The sequence below is a fragment of the Thunnus thynnus genome, chromosome 5, assembly GCF_963924715.1.
Source record: "Thunnus thynnus chromosome 5, fThuThy2.1, whole genome shotgun sequence".
Classification (NCBI taxonomy): Eukaryota; Metazoa; Chordata; class Actinopteri; order Scombriformes; family Scombridae; genus Thunnus; species Thunnus thynnus.
In genome coordinates, this window is record NC_089521.1 from 32,038,145 (window position 1) to 32,061,172 (window position 23,028).

The following is a 23,028-nucleotide window of genomic DNA, read 5'->3' on the forward strand; positions in this document are numbered from 1 at the left end:
TATGAAACATTGATTTTTTTTTTGTAGCACTTTTTAAATCAATGTCACAAAGTGTTAAAGGTGTAGAAACAGATGCGGGCAGACAGGTGTCTTTTTCTCTGGAAACTGTAAAATCTCTGTGACCTTCTGACCTCAGTCTGGGTTTCTCTTGTATCACAGCTCAAGATATAAAAGTGTTGCTCAATTAACTGGAGTTCGGATATTCTGAAGCGAGCCGAGCCAGAGCAGATGTGTGGATCTGATTTGTCTTTTCGGTTGTGGAGGTAAAAAAAAAAACAAAAAACGAGACAGTGGAGCTGCTGGATGCTTCAGTAAACTGCAGCAGAAGTGATGAGTGACTGAGTGGGAGTCGGTGGGTGAAATGTGACAGCCGGGAGCCACATCACAGCCCGGCTGAGGTCTCTGCGTAAAGCCGTGCGCACTGGAACACAAAATGGTTCCTGACGGCGCCGAGCGGACCAAAACTCCGCTGAATTATCACTGAATCCGATCCTTTCTCCTGATCTCAGAGAGACGCAGCAGCGCGGAGATATTCTGGATTCATTCCGAGAGATGAGGAGAATAAAACGGATCTGTGTGCGCACCCTCCCGGCGCACATCTCCATCTACCAGTGCGCAATAATTGAAATGGCGCATTTGGCCGCAGGCTGCTGGAAGGGCATAATGCATGACGATAGACGTCATTTGGCTCCAGAGCCAGAGGGATGTTTGGTGTTGCTAAAATATATGAGTTATCGGGCAGAAAGACGTGGATGTGCAGGGCAGACAGTGAAGATGTGTGCAGGCCAGCTCCATATTGGAAACACACAGAAGGAGTAAGAAGCTGCAGAAAACAGATTGTTGTATTTCTCAACAACAAGACGGATTTTTTTTTTTGTTTAAAGGCTCAGATGGTTTGATGGGTAATAAATTCCTCTGATAAATCATCCAAGATATTTCTAAACAGGCGGAGGATCGCGCTTTTTTTCTCTCTCTCTTGACAGAAACGAGTTTGGGCGAGAGAACAGAACAAACCGCCCGCGTTATTGTAACCTAATCCTGGCCCCTGGGGGTCTGAAGGGCCCCGGGCGAGACTTCTCTTTCAGCCCTCCTCTTTATTTTTGCGGAGGAGACGCGGGCTGGCTTGGTTTTTTTTTCTCTCCTTCTGCTTCACACACACACACATACACACACACACACACACACACACACACACACATAGAGACCGGAGGACAGAGAGAGGCAGACTGACGAGGACGTGAAGTGAAGAGCAGCCGGTATCCTCAGATTTACACGCCGGGAGGGAGCACACAGACGCCGGTCTCCATGTCTTCTGTGTCGGTGTCTTCTCAGGTAAGCAGAACCGGTTTGACTCTATGAGAGATTTAAGCGCAAAGTGTCCCAAGTTTACGATTTCAAAGCCCCCTTATTTCGGAAACATTCGCGGGGGTTTCGAGTAGTCTTGACGCACTGGTCTTTACCGTATCACCAAACTCCCATTTAAAATACACCCGTTTAAAGTCTCCAGTGATATCGACACACGTATATACAAAGGATAGAAAAACATTTTGTATTTTCTGTATTGATATTATGCACTCTTAAATTCGGCGTACATTAACTGCACCAAAGCTGGACTTATTTAAGCAAAACTTGAAGTTTTACTGTTTGCTCGCCTGTTGTTTCTGCCATCTTTCTCCTTTTAAAAAAGCGCCGAATTTGGCGAAGCGACTTCTGTGACTCTGTGATAAAAGTAAAGTCTACAGAAACTAATCAGTACTCTGTGGCTTATTTATATCCCGAATTTACCAAAAGACCATTAACTAAAGATAAAAGCTCTTAAATCGTGGTTATGTGATATTTAGCATCTGCCGATCAACAAGTCAACGTTAAATGTTGAGATTTTTTAATGGAGTCTGGCGCGTGACGTTCACACACGAGCGAGACCGGCGTATGAATCTGAACAGGTTATCTCTCCGGATCTGACGATTTCGCAACGATTCAGTTTAAAAGTATTAAAGTTAACATCCAAAATTTAAAGCTCCCAAAGCTCAGTTTTTTTTTTTATAGGCCTTCATGTTTAATGTGTTCACATGTGTTCACTTGATTTATAGGCCAGAGTTTGACAGTTTATGTGATTCTCAGCTGGTTTTCCTGGTTTTTTTTTTTACTGATGCACACGCACACTTTCATCATCACAGAACATATTGGATGTAGCTCCTGTTTAGTTTCACTGTGTGTATTTAAAGACACGTCAATCAAATGGAGAGAAAGCTTCCAGTATTTTGATTAGACAGTTTGTAGTCAAGCAGACAGAGATGGAAGAAGTATTCAAATCGTTTATTTAAGTAAAAGTACCAATACATCAATGTAAAAATACTTCATTACAAGTAAAAGTCCTGCATGAAAAATCCTGCTTAAGTAAAAGTACATAAGTATTATGAGCTTGATGTAGTTAAAGTATTGCAGTAAAAGTACATAAGTATTATGAGCTTGATGTAGTTAAAGTATTGCAGTAAAAGTACATAAGTATTATGAGCTTGATGTAGTTAAAGTATTGCAGTAAAAGTAGTGGTTTGGTCCCTCTGACTGATATATTATTATATATGACATCATTAGATTATTAATAGTGAAGCATCAGTGTTAGAGCAGCATGTTACTGTTGTAGCTGCTGGAGGTGGAGCTAGTTTACACTACTTTATATACAGTTAGCTAGTTTAGTCCAGTGGTTCCCAACCTAGGGGTCGGGCCCCTCCAAAGGGTCAGCAGATAAATCTGAGGGGTGGTGAGATGATTAATGGGAGAGGAAAGAAGAAAAAACAAAGTTCTGATACACAAATCTGTTTTCAGTTTTTTGGACTTTTTCTCTAATCTTTGATTTTTGCTGAAATATTGGATCATTTGAACATTTATTGAAATGAAAGCATGTGAGAAGTTTAGAGGGAAAAATCAATATTTGGTGGAGCTGTTAACAACTCATAGACATGTGAAATGTGACCCCGACTACACACTGCTTTTTGTAAGATGTCAAAAATCAAAAAGGTTGGAAACCACTGGTTAAAAAGTGCAGTGTGCAGAATATAGTGGCATCTAGTGAAACAGACTTGACAGAAATGGAATATAATATTCATAATTATGTTTTAATTAGTGTTTAATCACCTGAAAATAGACTGTTGTGTATTTGGTACCTTACAATGAGCCCTTTATATCTACATAGGGAGTGGGTCCTCTTCCATGGAGGCCGCCATGTTGCTACAGTAGCCCAGAATGGACAAACCAAACATTGTCTCTAGAGAGGGCCTTATGCGGCCACTGCATACGTTCTTGTACACACTTGGAGGGGGAGGGGTATTCAGTTGGTTGCAATCTGCGACCTCACCTCTAGATGCCACTAAATCTCACACACTGCACCTTTAATCTTTAACAATGTGTTGTATTTTAAAAGCTTGTTATATTATCCATTGTGTCAAATCTTCATCTGAAAAGTAACTAAAGCTGTCAAATAAATGTAGTGGAGTGGAAGTATAAAGTAGCATCAAACGGAAATACTCAAGTAAAGTACTTCAATATTCTGATTAAGTACAGTACTTGATTAAATACACTTTCCACCACTGGTTCAGCTCATTAAATGTTTTATCTGGTATCTTTAATGTAACAGCTGAAACATTATGTTAGATTATAACCTGTGACTGAATAACTGGAGCCTGTAATCGTCAGAGAGCTGCAGACGGGAGTGCAGTCGGTTATTTCCTGTGATTCCTGGTGCTCCAGTTTCCAGAGGAGTTCTTTAGTTTCACCACAGCAGCAGCAGCAGCAGCAGCAGACAGAGACAGAAAGAGGAGAGCAGTGTTTGTCAGTTTGGCCCGGGGCGTCGTGCAGGCCGCGGGGCAGAGACTCTGAAAGCTGCAGCCCGCCTCCTGTTCACCTTTCATGCTTCAAAGCTCTTCTTTACAATTGAGAGACTTTCTGTGAAGGGGGGAGGGGGAGGGAGGGGGGGGTCAATTAATCCAGAGTGTGCCTGGCCCTGCAGCCCCTCAGGTCGTCACCATCCTCTGTTTCATCAGTGAGGCTGCCCTCCTCAACCACCGCAGCTCCATGAATATTACATTCATGGAAATCTGGAGACGAGGTTGTTTTTAATCTAACGGGGGAGTCACTTCACCGAAACCCCCCGAGGAGGAGCTACGTCCGACTGTCTGACAGATCCACGACTGTAGTACAGCGAGAAGTACTCACAGTCTTTAGTAAAAGTACTAATACCACAGTGTAGAAATACTATTACAAGTAAAAGTTTAGACTCCTGCTTCTGTAAAAATACACAAGTATTATCAGCTTCATGTAGTCAAAGTATCACAATAAAAGTACAAAAGTACACAAGTATTTTCAGCTTTGTGTAGTTTAAGTATCACAGTAAAAGTACAAAAGTACACAAGTATTTTCAGCTTTGTGTAGTTAAAGTATTGCAGTAAAAGTACACAAGTATTATCAGCTTTGTGTAGTTTAAGTATCACAGTAAAAGTACAAAAGTACACAAGTATTATCAGCTTTGTGTAGTTTAAGTATCACAGTAAAAGTACAAAAGTACACAAGTATTATCAGCTTTGTGTAGTTAAAGTATTGCAGTAAAAGTACAAAAGTACACAAGTATTATCAGCTTTGTGTAGTTTAAGTATCACAGTAAAAGTACAAAAGTACACAAGTATTATCAGCTTTGTGTAGTTAAAGTATTGCAGTAAAAGTACAAAAGTACACAAGTATTATCAGCTTTGTGTAGTTTAAGTATCACAGTAAAAGTACAAAAGTACACAAGTATTATCAGCTTTGTGTAGTTAAAGTATTGCAGTAAAAGTACACAAGTATTATCAGGTTTGTGTAGTTTAAGTATCACAGTAAAAGTACAAAAGTACACAAGTATTTTCAGCTTTGTGTAGTTTAAGTATCACAGTAAAAGTACAAAAGTACACAAGTATTTTCAGCTTTGTGTAGTTTAAGTATCACAGTAAAAGTACAAAAGTACACAAGTATTTTCAGCTTTGTGTAGTTAAAGTATTGCAGTAAAAGTACACAAGTATTATCAGCTTTGTGTAGTTTAAGTATCACAGTAAAAGTACAAAAGTACACAAGTATTATCAGCTTTGTGTAGTTAAAGTATTGCAGTAAAAGTACAAAAGTACACAAGTATTATCAGCTTTGTGTAGTTTAAGTATCACAGTAAAAGTACAAAAGTACACAAGTATTATCAGCTTTGTGTAGTTAAAGTATTGCAGTAAAAGTACAAAAGTACACAAGTATTATCAGCTTTGTGTAGTTAAAGTATTGCAGTAAAAGTACAAAAGTACACAAGTATTATCAGCTTTGTGTAGTTAAAGTATTGCAGTAAAAGTACAAAAGTACACAAGTATTATCAGCTTTGTGTAGTTTAAGTATCACAGTAAAAGTACAAAGGTACACAAGTATCATCAGCTTTGTGTAGTTAAAGTATTGCAGTAAAAGTACACAAGCATTATCAGCTTTGTGTAGTTAAAATATCACAAGTATTATAAGCTTCATGTAGTTAAAGTACTGCAGTAAAAGTACCTTTTACTTCAGAGAGGGTTTTCTCTTCACTCAGGCGATGGATCTTCTTCTTCATGTGTCTGACTGGATGAAACTTGCTCTCACTGTTAAATGAAGCCAGTTAGAGAGCCGGCAGCAGAGTGAAGCCTGCAGACTTCAAACAGACGACGGTTCAGACAGCAGCTCTGCAGCTCGACTCCTGATAGTCAAAGTTATAGAAGAAACTCAGAGCGAGAAGCTGCTGCGACCAACACATCATCCTGCTGCGACACACCTCACATCACTCAGCTAGATCAGGTTCAATCTGCAGTCTGAGAGATTTATTGAGATATTGAGTTTAAAAGATATGTTAATAATTCTTCAAGTGTGTCTTAAACCAGCAGTCAGGTGTTCATATGAGCAGTGAAAGAGGTTTTCCTCGCTGTAATCATTCCTCCTGTTCATACTGGATATTAAAAGATCCTTCAAATGTGTTTTCAATGTAAATGATGGAGACCAAAATCCACAGTGTGTCCACACAGTCATTTAAAAGTTGATGTGAAACTTATATGAGGCTTCAGCAGTCTGAGTTAGTCATATCAAGTGGATATCTGACACGTTTACAGTCTTTTTAGCATCAAATTCCCTCTTTGTATTTCCTCGGACAGTGTTTCCCTGTTGAGCTGCAGGTGGAAGTATAGTAACAAAAAGAGGGACTTTGACACTAAAAAGACTGTAACGTTGAAAGATATCTACTTGATTTGACTCATTTGGACGCTGAAGCTTCATATTAGCTTCAAATAAACTTTTATGAAGGGATCTTCTAATGGTCAGTATGAACAGGAGGAAGATTACTGCAAGAAAAACAGGTTTCACTGCTCATTTGGGCTCCTGACTGTTGTTTTAAGACAGACTTGAAAGATTGTGAACTCGTCCTTTAAAGGAGACATCAGGCTTTTATGGATTTATATTCTGTTCTGATGTCGGATGTTAAACATGCTTAAAGTTCCAAAACTTGAGGTGAATGTATGTAGAAATGCTCCCTGCAAGTCAAAATCCAGGGCTTCAGCCTGCTCTGAACACTTCATTTGCATCAGGAGGCGGGTCTTAAAGAGACAGGAGCTAAAACGGCCTGTTTCAGACAGAGGCTGAACTGAGGGGCTGCATAAAGGACCAGTAGAAGATAAATAAGGAGTTTTTTAACTGTAAATCATGCAAATATATGCAGAATATACTTCACATCCTAGAGAACAAAACTGATACACAGTAAAGTTTTCTTTTACTGGTTAAAATAACTTAAGAACCTGAAGGTACTGCAATGATCAGTCAATCGATTACTTAACAAAAAATTAATCTGCAATTATTTTGATAATCAATTTTTCAAGCAAAAATGCCAAATATTTGATGTTTCCAGCTTTCCAAATGTTATTTGTCATATATGACAGTTTATTGAATATCTTAACATTTTAATAAGACAAAACAAGCAAACTGAACACATCAGTGGGCTCTGAGAGATTGTGAACGCCGACTTTTCACTATTTACTACAACTACACTACTACAACTACTACCACTATCACATTTTCCACATGGTTTTCCATCGTTTAAGCTTTGACTGCTGCTCTTTTAATGACGTCATCTCGTTGTGTCTTCTTCTTCTGCGGTGGTTTAATGGCACCGACTGGAGAATTAGCGCCACCAGCTGTTTATCTCCTAATAATCACACAGCAGTAGTGGATGGAAACAAACATTCAGAATATTTTCTTTTGATAATTTTCTGAAAAGTCAGTTAAAGTTTGAGCTACGTTTGGATTAAAAACTTCACTAGAAAGCAGTGAGGTGGTTCCTTTTTTCATGTTTTAGGGTCATTCAATCATAAAACATGAAAAACAAATGTACATAAAGTGTTTATAAGTTGTCAAAGAAATGTTTCACACAGCAACAATGTCACATAAGGTCATGAAACGTCTCCTCACTCTGACATTGAGCTTGTTGTCAGAGATGTTGTTCAGGTTAAAGGTTTGTTCTGACGTGTTGTTGTCTGTGACAGGAGGGGCGGAGCATGTCCAGGATGTCTCTGAGTCGCTCGCCAGTGTCGCCTATGACCGCCCAGGGCATCCCGTCACCCGCCCAGCTCACCAAGGCCAACGCCCCGGTCCACATCGACGTAGGGGGGCACATGTACACCAGCAGCCTGGCAACGCTCACCAAATACCCCGAGTCCAGGTAAGACCGGGTCAAGGACACCTGTGACAGGTTCATTTTGTTCCTGGTGGTTCTGTTCAGTTCCCATCAGAGACTAAAAATGTTATTGTGAGAGTTTTGTCTGCTTTAGTCTCAGTGTTTCAGCTGTTTTTCAGAGAAAAAGCTCTAAAAAATCACTGTGCACTACCTGTTCAGCACCAAACAGACACAGTTAGCTGTAGACTAGCTGGTGAACATAGTGGAGCATTTAGCAGCTAAAGAGTCAGATATTTCCCTCAGGAGTTGGTAGAGAGTAAAAACAGCTAAAAGAGAGTGAATATTGGACTTACATTCACCAGGTGGACAGAAACACGACTCCACATGAATGATAATGTTGCTCCGTAACTGCTGGATGTGGAAATAAGCTTCAACATATCAACTTAAAAAGTGATGACATGTCAGAGTTCTGCTGAAAACTAGAGGACAAAATGTTCAGGTTTAAGTTCAGAGTCGTCTGTACTTTACTGACATCATGTTTGTGTCTTTGTCTCGTGCAGCAAAGTTCAATAATATGCAGAAAGTCACTTGTCTCCTCTTTACACACTGAGAACTGAGTCTAGTTTACGTGACATCATTTCCAAAGGATTTCTGGGAGATTGAGGGTTTATAATTGAACTCTGTACTGTCAGTGTAATGTGAGTATTTGGCATATTGGTACATTTGAAAATGTCAACATTACTAGTTAAATTTGCACGGCACACATAATGAAATAACATGATAATAATCCCTCATTTAATGCTTATTTTATGATATATTTTTTAACTTATACTTTACATATTTTGTTTATATAATTTCCTACGTATGAAATATTTTTATCATATATATATTATATTGTTTAGTTGCAACGATTAGTTGGTTGACAGAAAATGTATCTTATTTATTATTTAACTAATTTGATAATCGATTTAATGCTTTTCTGTATCAAACATGATAATAAACTGATTATTTTTGGATTTTGTACAAAGCAAAACATCTGAAAACGTCACCTCGGACTTTTTGGAGTTTTTGTTTATTTTTGACTTTACTACTTTCTGACATTTTTTAGACCAAATAATTGATTTATCGATTGAAAAAAATAATTGTTAGTTTCAGCTTTAATTCAGATGTCTTGTTTTGTCCGACCAACATTAAAAAGCACAAATATATTAATTTTAACACCATATACATACACAAGAAAAGCAGCAAATATTCACCTTGAAGAAGAATTGTTTGGCATCTTTACTTTAAAAAATTACTTATAAACAATTAATCAATTATCAAAATAGTTGCTAGTAAATTTCCTGTCAAGTCAATTTATTTATAGAGCAGAATTAAAGTTCTTCACATCACATAAAAACACATAATAATGAGGATCAAGGGGAGAAAAAATGAAAGTTTAGAATAAAAAAAAAAAACACAACATCAAATATATAATATAAAAAAACTATAATAATAATAATAATAATAAAAGTTATAATAATGATTAATGATCCGTCGTCTCCGCTTTAACAGAATATAAGAAAAGAGCAAACATGCAGCAGTGTCGTGTCAGCAGCTGACCTTGGATCATTAACTTCCTCTCACATGTTGGTTCAGCTCTGCTTTCCAGTGTGTGAGAATAAAGAGAGAGAGAGAGAGAGAGTCAGGGCAGAGGAGGGGGGAGGAGAAGAGGAGGGAGGAGGGGGGTTTAATTGGGTTTTGGAGGACAGAGAGGAGGTGCAGCGGTGGCCTGCAGCGAGGAGGTGAAGCTCCTGCTGCAGCAGCTCCTCGGGGCGGCGAGCAGCGACGGGCCAGGGCTCTTAGAGAAGGACCCGCATTGATTTAAAAAGAAAGGCAGAAAGAAAGCAGAGAAAGAGAGAGAGAGAGAAGTTATTTTGCCCAGAGTGCAAATGAACCTTGACACAGACTTCAAACATCATGAAGGACTTTGTTGAAATTCACATAATGCAGTCCTGAGGTCAGAACTTCATCCTGCAGTGTTCATATGCAGAGAGACTCTCTGACCTCTATACTTAAAGTCTCCCTCCACTCAAAAATATGTTTTATTTTTCTTCTTGTTCCTTCACTGTGATGTTTAAGCTTCGCTGTGCAGAATGATAAATGTGCAGAGTTTGACACTGGGAGGCTGTTTTCACATCGTAGGGGACTACAAGCCTGATGTGTGACATCACGACTAGTTTGGAGCCAATCGTGGTCCAGTATGCAACTTAATGTGATGTGGAAACTTGAAGCCTCCGGTGCACAAACACTGAGACTATATTTACATATTCAGATAATCTGGAGGGAGAAGGAGTAGATGTCATTTTATATTTCTAACTAGGTAATTGAACTTTTTTTTGTGGGAAAACTGAATCAGATTATTATCATATCAGACATTATTATTCAAAACAGATTGATTTTATGTCTTTAAACATGTCAGTAAGGGAACTTTAACTATTCTACTGACTGCAGACATCTGTAGTTCACACTGAAAACACTGATGTTAACCAGACTGCAGCTAACATGCTAGCAGCTCTGTGATGCTCACAATGATAAAGCTAGCATGCTGATATTTGCCTTTCACGCCCTGGAAACTGCTATCAGGGCAGGTAAGGTCATCAAGTAACATAGAAACTTAGTGAAATGTTGTGACGATAGTGTGACTGAGTCCTAGAGCAGCAGGTGAGCCAACTGTCAATCACAGCTGTCAATCAACACCCACACGGCAGACGTCAAAGCTACTATAAGTCTTCAAATCTTATTAACGGGGCAATAATTTCCAAAATTAGAAGACTTTTTTAAAAGGGAGTCGGTTGGAGCATCTAGCGGCTGTCGGTGACACTTTGAGGTATCTTCACATTGGCTTCAGGCTCAAGTGGTGGTAGCTGCTGCTCGGATATGAAGGCTTGAGTTTGAGCAGTCAGTCATTCCTGGACACCTGAAAGTAGAACTATGTTCCTTTAAAACTTCCAAAGTAAAGTAACCGCAGCCGTGATTCATTCTGGTGTTTCTCTGTGTGTGTTTGCAGGATCAGTCGTCTGTTTAACGGCACCGAGCCCATCGTGTTGGACAGTTTGAAGCAGCACTACTTCATCGACAGAGACGGAGATATCTTCCGCTACATCCTCAGCTTCCTGCGGACCTGCAAACTGCTTCTGCCAGAAGACTTCAAGGTACTTCAGCTCAGAAACGATCTGAGAGTCGTAACAATCATCTGCAGTAGAAATAGAATACATACATAATAGAGCTGCTTTTAACTGACGCAGATATGAAATTGATGTTAATATTTTACATCTGATTCTCGGTGAGACGTCAGAGAAGCAAACTGCTTAAAGATCAAAACATCAAACGCTGCTTGTGTTTCCCCCTAAAATCAAAAGACAAAAGTCTTTGTTGTTGAGTTTTTATTAAAGTCAAACTCAACTGAACTTTGACCCCAAACGCCGTCGTCTGCAACACACATTCAGAGATCATAATAAGAAATGAAGTTACAAAGTGTTTTACATGGTTGAACCGGGATTAAAACATTTCAGGCAGACAATTAAACTGGATTACTTTCTTGATTAATCGATTAGTTTTTTGGTCTTTAAAATGTCATAAATTGGCGAAAAATGTTGATCAGTGTTTCCCAAAGCTCATGATTCAACCTAAAATATCTAATCAACAGTCGACAACCCAAAGATATTCAGTTTATTATCATAGAAAACTAAAGAAACCAGAAAATACTCACGTTTAAGAAACTGGAACCAGATCATTTTAGCATTTTGTCTTTAAGAAAATGACTCATACGATTAATCAATTATCAAAATAGTTGCCTATTTATTTTCTATTGATCAGCTGATTGTTGCAGCTTTACAGTCATTCATCAAAACTACCACAACATCTGGTAAGCAGTTATTTTATGTCCATGACGTCGTCTGATAAAATGTTGTGATTTAATCTCATCTCATGAGTATTACATGTTAACCAGCAGTAATTCTCAGCCTGTTTCTTAAAAAAAAATTAAAACTTATTAATTGATGATGTAAATAGTTGCTGATTAATATTCTGTCAATCGACTAATCAACTAATTGTTGCAGCTCTAGTTTTTACTGTTTCTGTTCTCAGTGGTGGAAAGTAATTAAGTACATTTACTCAAGTACTGTACTGAAGTACAGTTTTGAGGTACTTGTATTTTACTTGAGTATTTCCATGTGATGCTACTTTCTACATTTCAGAGGGAAATATTGTACTTTCTACTCCACTACATTTATTTGACAGCTTTAGTTACTTTTCAGATGAAGATTTGACACAATGGATAATATAACAAGCTTTTAAAATACAACACATTGTTAAAGATGAAACCAGTGGTTTCCAACCTTTTTGGCTTTTGACGTCTTACAAAAAGCAGTGTGTAGTCGGGGTCACATTTCACATGTTCTTTCCTCTCCCATTAATCATCTCACGACCCCTCAGATTTATCTGCTGACCCTTTGGAGGGTCACGACCCCTAGGTTGGGAACCACTGGACTAAACTAGCTAACTGTATATAAAGTAGTGTAAACTAGCTCCACCTCCAGCAGCTACAACAGTAACATGCTGCTCTAACACTGATGCTTCACTATTAATAATCTAATGATGTCATATATAATAATATATCAGTCAGAGGGACCAAACCACTACTTTTACTGCAATACTTTAACTACATCAAGCTCATAATACTTATGTACTTTTACTGCAATACTTTAACTACATCAAGCTCATAATACTTATGTACTTTTACTTAAATAGAATCTTTCATGCAGGACTTTTACTTGTAATGGAGTATTTTTACTTTGCTGTATTGGTACTTTTACTAAAGTAAAGGATCTGAATACTGAATAGTGTTTTATACGGAGAGGATGAAGACAGTAAATGTTCACTGAAAGCTGATTTCATCCTGATTGTTTACAGTCATTTTAAAACAGTGAAAGCAGTCGTGTTTTTATCTCAGCTGCTGTATCGACTGACTCTGTAACGATGAGCTGTGGCTCACAGCGAATCCAGCAAAGATATGCAAAGATGGAGAAACATGACCTTGAGGTGAAAGAAATTATTTGTCTTTGTCCAGCAGCACATCGTTATCTTGGTTAGTCTGAGCAAACAGCAGCGAGTCTTTTAACGCTGAGGAAACTTTAATCAGCGCGGCGCTGCGCCCGAGGGCTGCACAGCTCCATCCAGTGTAGCTTACAGCACAGACGAGTGTGTGTTTTACTAAATTAATGTGCGAGGTGTGTGTCTGAGTGAACCGACGTGTCTGTTCATGTGTGTGTATGTGTGTGAGTCAGCGGGCATATTGCATCTCTCTCATCTCCCTCCCTGTAGTTAGCGAGCGCTGCCTCTGTTATTCTGTGCTCAGGATGACTAAAAAGCCCCGCAGACACAACCCCTTTTTATAAAACACATCTATCCCTCGCTTCCAGCCTGCGATGGGGGAGGAGAGGAGGGGGCAGGGAGTGAAGGAGGCGAGGCTTTGATACAGCGTGAAGCCTCGGGCCAGCAGCAGCTCCTCGTCAGGAACAGTATGGAGGAAAAAGCCAGAAAAAAAAAAAACAAAACACAAGAAGCCTCCTCTGTATTTCACCAGCGGAGGAAGAAGCACTCAGATCTGTTACTGCAGGAAAAGTTGGCACAACACAGTGAAATAATGCTTCATTATAGTGCTTATATCCTTCAGTACATTATGCAGTGGTGGGAGAAGTATTCACATCCTTTACTTTAGTAAAAGTACCAATACAGCAATGTAGAAATACTTCATTACAAGTCCTACATGGAAAATCCTACTACAGTAAAAGTATATAAGTATTATGAGCTTGATGTAGTTAAAGTATTGCAGTAAAAGTACATAAGTATTATGAGCTTGATGTAGTTAAAGTATTGCAGTAAAAGTACATAAGTATTATGAGCTTGATGTAGTTAAAGTATTGCAGTAAAAGTACATAAGTATTATGAGCTTGATGTAGTTAAAGTATTGCAGTAAAAGTACATAAGTATTATGAGCTTGATGTAGTTAAAGTATTGCAGTAAAAGTAGTGGTTTGGTCCCTCTGACTGATATATTATTATATATGACATCATTAGATTATTAATAGTGAAGCATCAGTGTTAGAGCAGCATGTTACTGTTGTAGCTGCTGGAGGTGGAGCTAGTTTACACTACTTTATATACAGTTAGCTAGTTTAGTCCAGTGGTTCCCAACCTAGGGGTCGGGCCCCTCCAAAGGGTCAGCAGATAAATCTGAGGGGTGGTGAGATGATTAATGGGAGAGGAAAGAACATGAAATGTGACCCCGACTACACACTGCTTTTTGTAAGACGTCAAAAGCCAAAAAGGTTGGAAACCACTGGTTTCATCTTTAACAATGTGTTGTATTTTAAAAGCTTGTTATATTATCCATTGTGTCAAATCTTCATCTGAAAAGTAACTAAAGCTGTTAAATAAATGTAGTGGAGTAGAAAGTACAATATTTCCCTCTGAAATGTAGTGGAGTGGCATCAAATGGAAATACTCAAGTAAAGTACAAGTACTTCAAAATTGTACTTGTACAGTAAATGTACACTGCTCAAAACACTGACTGTTCATTACAGACTTGCTGTAACTTCGACTGTAACAGTTCAGACTGAAATATCTGAACAACTATCAAAGAAATTGCTGAGAAGTTTTATTCAGATATTCTTGTAATGGAGTATTCTTACATTGCTTTATTGCAGGTGTGTAATCGCTGCGGGAGACGGGGGGGTCACGTCCCCCCCAAAATATGAAACACAGGACTTTGTTCCCCTCTCACAGTATTTGTAATTGACACATCAGATTCCCCCAAAAAGCTGAAAGAAAGCTGATTTATTCCCTCAATATTCAGTATTAAACCGAATCCAAACGCACCGGATGTTCATCATTCACAGAAAAACCTGCTGCGTCTCGTTTCTGTTCATGTTCGGGTCCGTCCTGTAGGTCCAGAGGGCCGCCGCCGCTTCAGCCCCGAATATTATGAGCCCAGATGCATGTTTCTGCTCCTCAAAACTGGTATTTTAATTTAACAGAGAGGAACTTAAATGTGTTGCTGCATATAACCAGGCCGTTGATGTATTTACAGGCAGTAATGTTATTGTTTACAGTGAGCAGAGCGGTTTCCAGCATTTCAGGCTTTTCTCCACATTTCAGCAGAGAGATTTGTCCATAATGAAAGCTGCAGACAGTTTGTGTAGCTTTAAGTAACACACACACACACACAGAGAGCTCTCCAACATCACAAATCCACTTTCATGTATTTTACTGCTTGTACTTCTCCAGTATTTCACATCTATTAAACAGCCTATTGAAACGTCCATCAAAACACAGCTATTAATGCGACTCGGGCGAGTCTGTAACATGTCAGATTAACGTCTGAGTCTCACGATAACGTCGTTCAGGTGTCACTGAATGTAATCTGGGATGTTGCAGAGACGTCAGTGCTGATGCTGTTTGTTGCTCACAGCTGCTGTGCGTCAGATTCTTTCCTTTCGACTTTATTAAACACCTGCAGCGTCACGACAGCAGCAGAAACCACAAGAGTGTGTCTTTTTAAATTGTAGAGAGCGATGTGTGCGTTTACACATACACATGTGGCACAGCAGCGGTGACGTCATTAACATCAGGATCTGACAGTGATGGATGTGTGTTCTGCTGCACATCCGACAGCTCAGCTGTTACACACTGATTGCAGGTTTATAAGGTGGGATTGATGGTAATAAAGCAGCCTCTTATAGATGAATCCTGAGTTCCATCAGAGCTGACTGGATATATTTATTTTAAGCTAAAAGTCCAAGATAAGCTGCATTATGTACATCATGGAATTTCAGTGTTTTAATTGTGTTCTTGGGCTGCAGAGGTGAACTCTCTAGCTGCTCAGACAAATTCCCCCCCCCCCATACCTCTAGTATTATCTCTCCATTCATAAAGATTTACGTTTATTTGTCCAGGTTTGGAGATTTCTATCTCAGAGATTTCAATACTTTGGCTCCTCAACAAACCTGATCATTTATTTGGTTGATTTTCTACCAAAAATATGATGACTACGAATAACCTAGTGCACCCCCCCCTCCCACTGGGTCCCCCCCAGTGTCTGACTGTACTGTATTGGTGCTTTTACTGAAGTAAAGGATCTGAATACTTCTTCCATCATTGATCCAAAGTGATGAAAACAAGTGCAGTCCTTTCCTGCTCACACTTGTAAATGTTTTACTTCTGTTTGATTAGTTAGTCATTCTTCTTTGGGTTTTTTTCAGTTTGTTTGTTTGTTTTTGTCCCCACTCCTCTTCCTTCCTCTTTCAAGTGTCTTCTGGCGCTTACCAGGCTGTCATAGTAAATATAAAACTGTTCCTAGTGTCTTGCCTGGTGAAATTAAGACACTTGAGTCATCTGGTCTCTAACTGTGCGCCTCTCTGTCCCGTCAGGACTTCCCTCAGCTGTACGAGGAGGCTCGTTTCTACCAGCTGACCCCGATGGTTCGGGAGTTGGAGCGCTGGCAGGCGGAGCGCGAGGCCCAGCGGGCGCCGCTCTGCGAGTGTCTGGTGGTCCGCGTCACGCCCGACCTGGGCGAGAGGATCGCGCTGAGCGGGGAGAAGGTGCTGATCGAGGAGATCTTCCCGGAGACCGGAGACGTCATGTGCAACTCGGTGAACGCCGGCTGGAACCAGGACCCCACGCACGTCATCCGCTTCCCCCTCAACGGATACTGCAGACTCAACTCCGTGCAGGTCGGTTCCCATGACGACGTCTCTGCCGCATCACACGTACTTTTAAAGGCTCAGTTCACCCAAATCACACACAATAGATATATTTACTCCAGTAGCGTTTATCCGTGTAGATAGTTTTGGTTTCATGTGTCGAGGTTTTGAGATTTCTGGAGGCCTAAAGAAGTTAGAGAAGTGAGCTTGTGACTGGGAGATAAAACCTCCCTCATTACCACCACCGAGGTGCCTTTGAGCAAGACCTTCAGCTCCAACTGCTCAAGTGGAGCTGCTCAGTGGCCAGCAGATCAGACTGTGGTTGTACTGGGCAGCTTCCAGGTGTGTAAGTGTGTGAATGTGATCAGGGCGTCCTCTCAGTGAAACTCCCCTGAATAAATAAAGGTTTTAAGTTAAATGGAATGGAGTGATAAAATAAAGAAGAAAGAAATATGAAAGCAAAAAATATTTGACAAAATAAGAGAAAGGCTGTAACTCTGAAGATAATTGAAGTCATTCTTGTTTGACAGCAGTTTGACAAAAAAAATCCTGACTCAAGGTCCACTTACTGGCTGTTTCTGGAGCTTATTCTCATTGAAAACTCAGAAGAAGCTATTAAGGGAACTTTTAAAGCAGCACTGACTGATTATTTGGTCACTTTGGGAGCAACTAAACGAGCTGAAAACACAACAGTAACAAATTTTTAAAGAAAAATCTGAAAAAAAACCCAAACAAAATATTTTCTGTATTATTATTATTATTATGTAACTACGCTGATAGTTTTTAGTCCAGGTTGTGAGATTTCTGCCTCCACACCAATTAAAATAGAGTTGAAAGGAATTGAGTTTGAAAAATGACAAATTAGTGGGCAGAAAATTAGCATAACCGCTGCTGCTACGTGCAATAATCAACATGTATTAACATATTTTTAAATGTTTTTGTATGTTTATATTTTGCACATTGAGTTGGGAGTAACGTTTACTATGAACACCTGCGCCTGGTGCTGCAGATCATCTGAAAAGACTTTTAACAGCCGTCTGCGTTTGTGTGTGTCCGCAGGTCCTCGAGCGTCTGTTTCAGAAAGGTTTCAGCATTAAGGCGTCCTGCGGCGGAGGAGTCGACTCGTCCCAGTTCAGCGAGTACGTCTTGTGTCGCGACCTGAGACACAGCCAGTCCATCAACAGCACTCCCATCCGGATCAAACAGGAACCTCTGGACTAATGACAAACTCATATACAGTCATTTTATTCACATCCGGATCCTTCAAAATGTCTTCTGGAGCTGCTCTGAACGGCGGCGCTGAGCTGAGAAACCTCAAGATTTAAAAATATCACAAGAGTTTTAACAGACATTTGACTCTGATCACTGCAGATATCAGAACTTTGGTTTGAGCCTGACGACCAGGTAAAAGAAACAATACATACATAAAACAGCTGTCACATGTAGATATTTATGTAATAAGAATCTCTCTTTGATATTAAAGGACAGTTTCACAATTTTTCAAGTCTGTCTTAAAACAACAGTCAGGAGCTGAGATGAATATCAAACCTGTTTTTCTTGCTGTAATCATTCCTTCTGTTCATACTGACCATTAGAAGATCCCTTCATAATGACCTTACAATGGAAGTGATGGAGGGCAAAATCCACAGTCCTCCTTCTGTGCAACAAATGTATTTAAAAAGTTTATTTGAAGCTAATTTGAAGCTTCAGCGTCCAAATGAGTCAAATCAAGTAGATATCTTTCAACGTTACAGTCTTTTTAGTGCCAAAGTTCCTCTTTTTGTTACTATACTTCCACCTGCAGCTCAACAGGGAAACACTGTCTGAGGAAACACAAAGAGGGAATTTGATGCTAAAAAGACTGTAAATGTGTCAGATATCCACTTGATATGACTAACTCAGACTGCTGAAGCTGAATAGAAGCTTCACATCAACTTTTAAATGACTGTGTGGACACACTGTGGATTTTGTCCTCCATCACTTTACATTGAAAGCACATTTGAAGGATCTTTTAATATCCAGTATGAACAGGAGGAATGATTACAGCGAGGAAAACCTCTTTCACTGTTCATATGGACACCTGACTGCTGGTTTAAGAGATTTGAAAAATTGTGAACGTGTCCCTTTAACGGCTCGCTTGGTGAATATTGTCTACTGTGTATACAAATGAATGGAAAGGTCATTTTTATAAGTGTGTGAGGATGCCACGGGGCGCATAATTTAATTCTTTTTATATAACTGTCATTTTGAAAATGTATATTTAATGTATTTGTTAGCTTACTTTGTGTGACACTTTTTAATTTGTACAGATGTATTGATAAAAAGATAAAAAAAAGCTCTCGGCCGTCTTGTTTTTATGTCGCAAAATCCAGATGAAATCAAACCTGCTTCTTTATCATTTTCTTTATTTCATTTTTTTTGCAAAGGTACAAACAACTGTAAAATTGCATTGCCTGAAATGCGTCAGGATTGAATACAGAATGTAGGAAATATAAATAGTCGCAAAAATTGTGTCCTTCCAACAGATGATACTTTAGCTAGGTGCTCTGAAGCCCCCCGACAGACTGAATACAGTACATACACCACAGCTTCAATTATCAGTTAGAGCTATATACTATACAAACCAAATGCCCGTTATGGGGGAAAAAAAAACATTTAAAGCGTTAAAAACCTTCAATGTACACACCCTTTCCAAAAAAGTCTTCTTAAAAACTGCCTTTCAACAGCAAACTGTGAAGCAAAACTGCATATTCAACTACTAGGACAAATTAATATTTTCAACAGTACAAGGTCAATATTTTCAGACTGTGATTTGTATTCTAATGTTTTCATAGTCGCACGTTGAGCTAAAAGTTAAATCACACGTCAGCCGGGATGAAGAGGAGGAGGAGGAGGAGGAGGAGGAGGAGAGGAAACTGCAGGAATGTTTGTTTGATCCGAAGAGGAGTTAAATGTTTGTTAGCCTTCATGAATGCAGCCTGAGTGAGTTTTTTACTGTCTGTAGGAGAGCCAGCTCCCTGTGATGACTGGAACTTAAAAACTGTCAAAAGTGAATCGTTCGTGTTAAAGGAAAAGTTCAACATCTGTTCTCTTCCTGGCAGATGAGTCAGACGTTCAGATCGATTCCTCTCTCGCGTCGTAAAATTTGAAGCTAGCGGCTGGTTAGCTTAGCTTAGCATAAAGAGTGGAAACAAGTGGAAACTGCTAGCCTGGCGCTGTCCAAAGGTAACAAAATCCACCTACTAGCACCTTTAAATCTCTCTGATTAACATGTTCTTAATGTATCTCGTTGAGTTTTAACTGATGACCATCGAGCTAATGAGTCCATGTTTGTGATGACAGTATGAAGCTGTCCTCATAAAGGCCTTTAAAGCTGCAACGATTAGTCCATTAATCAATTAGTCGATTGAAAAAAAATGACTAAAATTATTATTTGATTATGAAAATAGTTGCAGGTTAATTTCCGAAGGAAAAGTGCCAAAAATTGTAGTTTAAGTTTGACATTTTGCTGCAATGATTAGTCAGATTATTGATTAGTCAATAGACAGAAGATTAATCACAACCATTTTGATAATTGAATAATCATTTTAGTAATTTTTTTTATTCTGGTTTCAACTTCTAAAATATCTCATATATGAATAGTTTTGGACTGTTGGTCAGACAAATGAGACATTTGAGGAAAATCACCTTTGACTCTGGGAGATTATGATTTTCTTATAAATTTTCACATTTTATTTGTTAAATTGTAAATTTACACAACTTCCCTTTAAAACAACAAGGTGAATTTTGCACTTTAGTTTTTGTTCAGATTAAACAAACAAGATATAACATGTTAATCAGAGAGCTTTAGAAGTGCTGGTAGGTAGATTTTGTTATCTTTGGACAGAGTCAGGCTAGCAGTTTCCACTTGTTTCCAGTCTTTATGCTAAGCTAAGCTAACCAGCTGCTAGCTATAGCTTCATATTAAGACACGAGAGAGTAATCAATCTGAACATCTGACTCTCTGCCAGAAAGAAAACAAACGTTAAACTTTTCCTTTCAACCTTTCAAGTCTGTCGAGTGTCACCGTCCTCAGCATGATTATCTCTCACACACACACACACACACACATTGAAAAACACACACACACACACACACACATACATTAAAATGATCTACCAACCAACTCTCCAACTGTTCTGTTACCTTTCATACGACCAGCGAAGCTTCACAGTAGTCGCGGTACACACTCCTCTGACGACAACACACACTCACACATACACACACACATACATACACACACACACACACACACACACACACACTATGCTGAATAAAACATTCCCTAAACTCGTTCCCACCCTGTAGCTGTAAGATGAGTTAAAATGCAGGTTGAGTGAGTGAGCGTACCAGCCTCTCTACAGTCGAGACTTTCTCACAGATCTGACCATGATTAGAAAACTCAAAAAAACAAAACAAAACAAAAAAAAAAACAAAACTGAGCAGCCCACGAGCCCGGCGTCCTGAGTGGGTAGCTGAGTGGGCTACTGATCGCGAGAGACGGAAATAAAATCTTATGTTGCTATGGAGAGGTGAGGAGAGCTCAGACTCGAAGGCACCTCTTTAGGTACAGCGCTGGAGTCGAAACAAGAAGAATCCTGGCAGCGTTGGCAGCAGGATCTGCTCATCTCACAGTCTGGAAAACACTTTGAAACTCTCGGTTAAGAGTGCCTCGTTTCAGACCTGCAGCATTCACACTTCAACTCTGCGTGTTTTTTTTATATCTGTCGTTATTAACAAACACCGAGTTGAGAAGTTTTGTGCTGTCTCAAGCTAGGCACGAGGATGAGCTAAAATGAGACGTAAAGGTCGATGTAAAAGGTGAGCGTTCAGGTGACAGACTGAGGATGAGGATACGTGGGGGGGAGCAGGTGAAGTGTAATCCAGTTTGAGATCTGCAGTGGGCCGAGGTCGCTTCCTTGAGGGACACCTTATTTGAGTAGCGCCTTGTAGAGCATTAGCGAGCGCGCCGTGGTGCGGTCCTGCTCCAGACAGAAGATGAAGTCCCTGAGGTTAACTCTCGTGATCCGCTGACGGACCTGCTGTCGGGAGGAGGCGGCGGGGGAGGAGCCTGCGCCCGAGCCTGAAGCCACCTAGAGGGGAAGAGACAGAAGAGTGTTAGACCCAGACTGGGTTGGCGGAGTCCACCTCCAGCCTCCTGAGACTGAAGTGTAAAGACAAACAGACACAAATAAGAATTCAGCACGAGACAAAGCTAAAAAATTCACAGAGGAGTCACAGTACTTCATTTTTAAACTGAAATACTAAAACAGACCAAGAATCACACCAACACCACAGCTGGAGATGGAAACCAGTTGCTTTTTGCAGCTGGATTTATTTTGTCCACTTCCTGAAAGTCATTTAGCTCAAATTCAATCAGTTCTTCAATAATGCAGTAGAAACGATTAGTCGATCAGTTGATTAGTCAGCCGTCATATTTCAAGCAAAAATACAGATTCTTTCACTTTGGACAGAGTCAGGCTAGCAGTTTCCTCCTGTTTCCAGTCTTTATGCTAAGCTAGGCTAACGGTCTCCTCACCTTCTCATCTAACTCTCCCAGGCCTGCAACTAACGATTATTTTCATTATCAATTAATCTACTGATTATTATCAGTTAATCATTTTGTCTATTAAATGTCAGAAAACAGTGAAAAATGTGTTTTATAGATCCCAACAGTCAAAGGTGACGTCCTAAAATGTCTTATTTGTCAGACTAACAGTTTAAAAACCTAAAAATATTCAGTTTACTGTCACGTTCGATAAAGAAAAGCATCAAATTATCACATTTAAGAAGCTGGAACCAGCTAATTTTTTGGCATTCTTGCTTAAAAAATTAATAAAACAAGTATTTGATTATCAAAATAGTTGTAATTAATCTTCTGTTGACTGACTAATCAATTATTTGTCTAATTATTGCAGCTCTAAAATAAGCATATTTCACAAAATGTCAAACTATTGATTAAAGATTCTTGTTATCAGGTATCAAAGATTATAAATTCTTTACTTTGATAGAAAAACATTAAAACATGTCATGTTTAATATTTTCTGACATTTTATTGACCAAATTGATTAGAGAAAATCATTGCTAGGTTAATTGATGCTCTATTAAACTCTACTGGAAACCTGGAGTTTAGACCGAGTGGTGGTTTTGTATTTTCTCACACTATAATGTGTTTGATCAGAACTCCCCTGCTTTAACCTCTGCAGTGTTGGTTTTACCTGCAGACGCACCTGAATCATCAGTAACAGCATTAATTTATATCTCCCACACTAATCACTCTTTCAGTCCAGACCTGTGAGGATCACCACACCTTCCTAGTCTAAGGTGTGTTTGCAGCCTGAGGCCAGGTAACGCCCGGGCCCTGCAGCTATCAGCCAAACACAACTCCTCTGCACTCCCAGAGATGTTGCTCCAACAAGCCCTCTTTCCCAAAATGGTCTATTAAACAGAAAGTCACAGTTCAGAGCGTTAATGACTCGGAGCGTCGCTTCCCATGCACCCAATGTCCCGGGGCGAGCCGAGCCTCTCCGAGAGCCTCACAAACGAACTTCTGTTT

At 39.5% G+C, this 23,028-nt stretch overlaps 2 protein-coding genes across 3 annotated transcripts in view; one reads left to right on the plus strand and one right to left on the minus strand.

Moving 5' to 3' along the window:
* The first annotated feature begins 421 nt into the window (after window positions 1–421).
* LOC137183592 (BTB/POZ domain-containing protein kctd15-like) lies at window positions 422–17,929 on the plus strand. Its single transcript, XM_067590754.1, has 5 exons — window positions 422–1,332; window positions 7,560–7,735; window positions 10,740–10,884; window positions 16,161–16,463; window positions 17,493–17,929. The coding sequence occupies exons 1-5, from the start codon at window positions 1,306–1,308 to the stop codon at window positions 17,652–17,654; spliced, it is 813 nt and encodes a 270-aa protein (XP_067446855.1). The 5' UTR covers window positions 422–1,305; the 3' UTR covers window positions 17,655–17,929.
* Window positions 17,930–18,821: 892 nt separating this feature from the next.
* LOC137183593 (transcription initiation factor TFIID subunit 4-like) overlaps window positions 18,822–23,028 on the minus strand; it is a 33,011-nt gene continuing 28,804 nt past the window's right edge. For both annotated transcript variants that reach the window (XM_067590756.1, XM_067590755.1), the window contains exon 15: window positions 18,822–21,565. In XM_067590756.1, coding sequence (XP_067446857.1) covers window positions 21,404–21,565 — 162 coding nt within the window. In that variant the 3' untranslated portion in view covers window positions 18,822–21,403. The remainder of the gene's footprint in view (window positions 21,566–23,028) is intronic.

What these genes read in the sequence shown, in the direction of transcription:
- LOC137183592 (XM_067590754.1), top strand. Translation starts at nt 1,306, where the DNA reads ATGTCTTCTGTGTCGGTGTCTTCTCAG. An exon ending in ACCAAATACCCCGAGTCCAG is followed by an intron (nt 7,736 to 10,739) that starts GTAAGACCGGGT and finishes GTGTGTTTGCAG; the next exon opens with GATCAGTCGTCTGTTTAACG. An exon ending in GCAGACTCAACTCCGTGCAG is followed by an intron (nt 16,464 to 17,492) that starts GTCGGTTCCCAT and finishes GTGTGTCCGCAG; the next exon opens with GTCCTCGAGCGTCTGTTTCA.